A 1,509-nucleotide genomic window follows, 5' to 3' on the forward strand; every position below is an offset into this window, starting at 1 on the left:
AAATGCCATGAAAATAATAATTGAATGACTTTTAATGACCTGCAGAAACCTGATTTAATAGATAAGATCATAATAAGAACAACCAGCCGAGCCGCTGCAAGAAAATAAGGAAAGCAGAAGGAAAAGATATCAGCCCAGTTTCCCTGGCAGGACGACCAGCGGCATCAGAGAAACTGATTGACACCGACTGATGATCGACCTGTTCCTCGTTTTATACTATAAACATCATTTAGACCTAATCAGATTTTTTTAAATAAGTCGTTTTGTTGTCCACAGCTCTAATAATAATAATACTCTCCGATTAGGAGTTTTACTAAACTCTGCATACGATGCGTCTCTTTTCCATCACTCTGATGGGATGGCTGCGGTTGGGTTTTTAGTAAAACATTTTTTTACCAGACGAATCCCATAAAACGAGGAGTCGATTCTCACCTCTTATGAAACGCCGCCAGCAGCCTCGGGTCCAGAATGTTCTCCTCAGGCTCCCAGCTGTTATGCCTTAAAAAAAGAGAAATGAGCTTCAGTCCTGATAGAAACGGCTGATTTATTCTAAACACGTTTCAATTGAATAAAAACTGATCATTAAAGCTTCTGGGAGGGAATCAGTGTTCATATCCTAGATCTAAATGATCCAGAGACAGACTGAAAAATATACGGATCTAGACACTAAAATGCAGGAAGATTAAATCAGGGCTGAAACTATTAATCTGATTAATCGTTTATTGAAATCATCGTTAACTGGAGTATAGAGACTCTAAAAAGTCTTTAGCTGACAGAGCGACTCACTTAGAGCAGGAATTATATCAAGATTATAAAAAAGATTTAAACATTTTGCATTTCAGATTTAAATAAAAAAAAAAAAAAAAACTTTTCTCCAGTGACTATCCGTCTCTATCCAGAACTCCACAGGTGGAAAAGTTTTAGTTTCATCTGGTTTAATTTCGTGAAAAAATCTTTGGCTATCTGATTATTAATCAATGAATCAAAAAAATAAACAGATTCATCAATTTCCAAAATAATCGTTAGTTAAAAAAGGAAAATGACAAGAAAGAAAAACAACAGCTGCTAAAAAAAGCCTCAAACCAGAAGAAAAGAGCAGAGAGATCAACCGGTCTGCTCCGCCTGGTCCAGGTCTGTAAACGGGTAAGGGTCCAGGTCTGTAAACGGGTTCGGGTCCAGGTCTGTAAACGGGTTCGGGTCCAGGTCTGTAAACGGGTTCGGGTCCAGGTCTGTAAACAGGTTCGGTCAGGTTTGGGTCCAGGTCTGTTTAAACAGGTTCCAACAGTTTCAGGTCCAGGTCTGTAAACAGCTTCGGGTCCAGGTCTGTTTTGGTTCCAGGTCTGTAAACAGGTTCAGTCCAGGTCTGTGAACAGGTTCGGACAGGTGCTGGTCCAGGTCTGTAAACAGACTCGGGTCCAGGTCTGTTTTGGTTCCAGGTCTGTAAACAGACTCGGGTCCAGGTCTGTTTTGGTTCCAGGTCTGTAAACAGGTTCGGTCAGGTTTGGGTCG

The 1,509-nt window shown here is 40.5% G+C and overlaps 1 protein-coding gene across 1 annotated transcript in view; it reads right to left on the bottom strand.

The window, feature by feature from the left end:
- The window catches only part of LOC107082907 (chromobox protein homolog 2-like), a 3,794-nt gene extending 3,181 nt beyond the window's left edge, over nucleotides 1-613 (bottom strand). Inside the window, exons 1-2 of the mRNA XM_015371805.1 lie at nucleotides 558-613; nucleotides 433-498 (exon numbers count right to left, since the gene is read on the bottom strand). Of these exons, the coding sequence (XP_015227291.1) occupies nucleotides 433-498; nucleotides 558-613 (122 nt within the window). The remainder of the gene's footprint in view (nucleotides 1-432; nucleotides 499-557) is intronic.
- Nucleotides 614-1,509: the final 896 nt, after the last annotated feature.

Source organism: Cyprinodon variegatus, unplaced genomic scaffold (genome assembly GCF_000732505.1).
Source record: "Cyprinodon variegatus isolate N-32 unplaced genomic scaffold, C_variegatus-1.0 Scaffold65, whole genome shotgun sequence".
Lineage (NCBI taxonomy): Eukaryota > Metazoa > Chordata > Actinopteri > Cyprinodontiformes > Cyprinodontidae > Cyprinodon > Cyprinodon variegatus.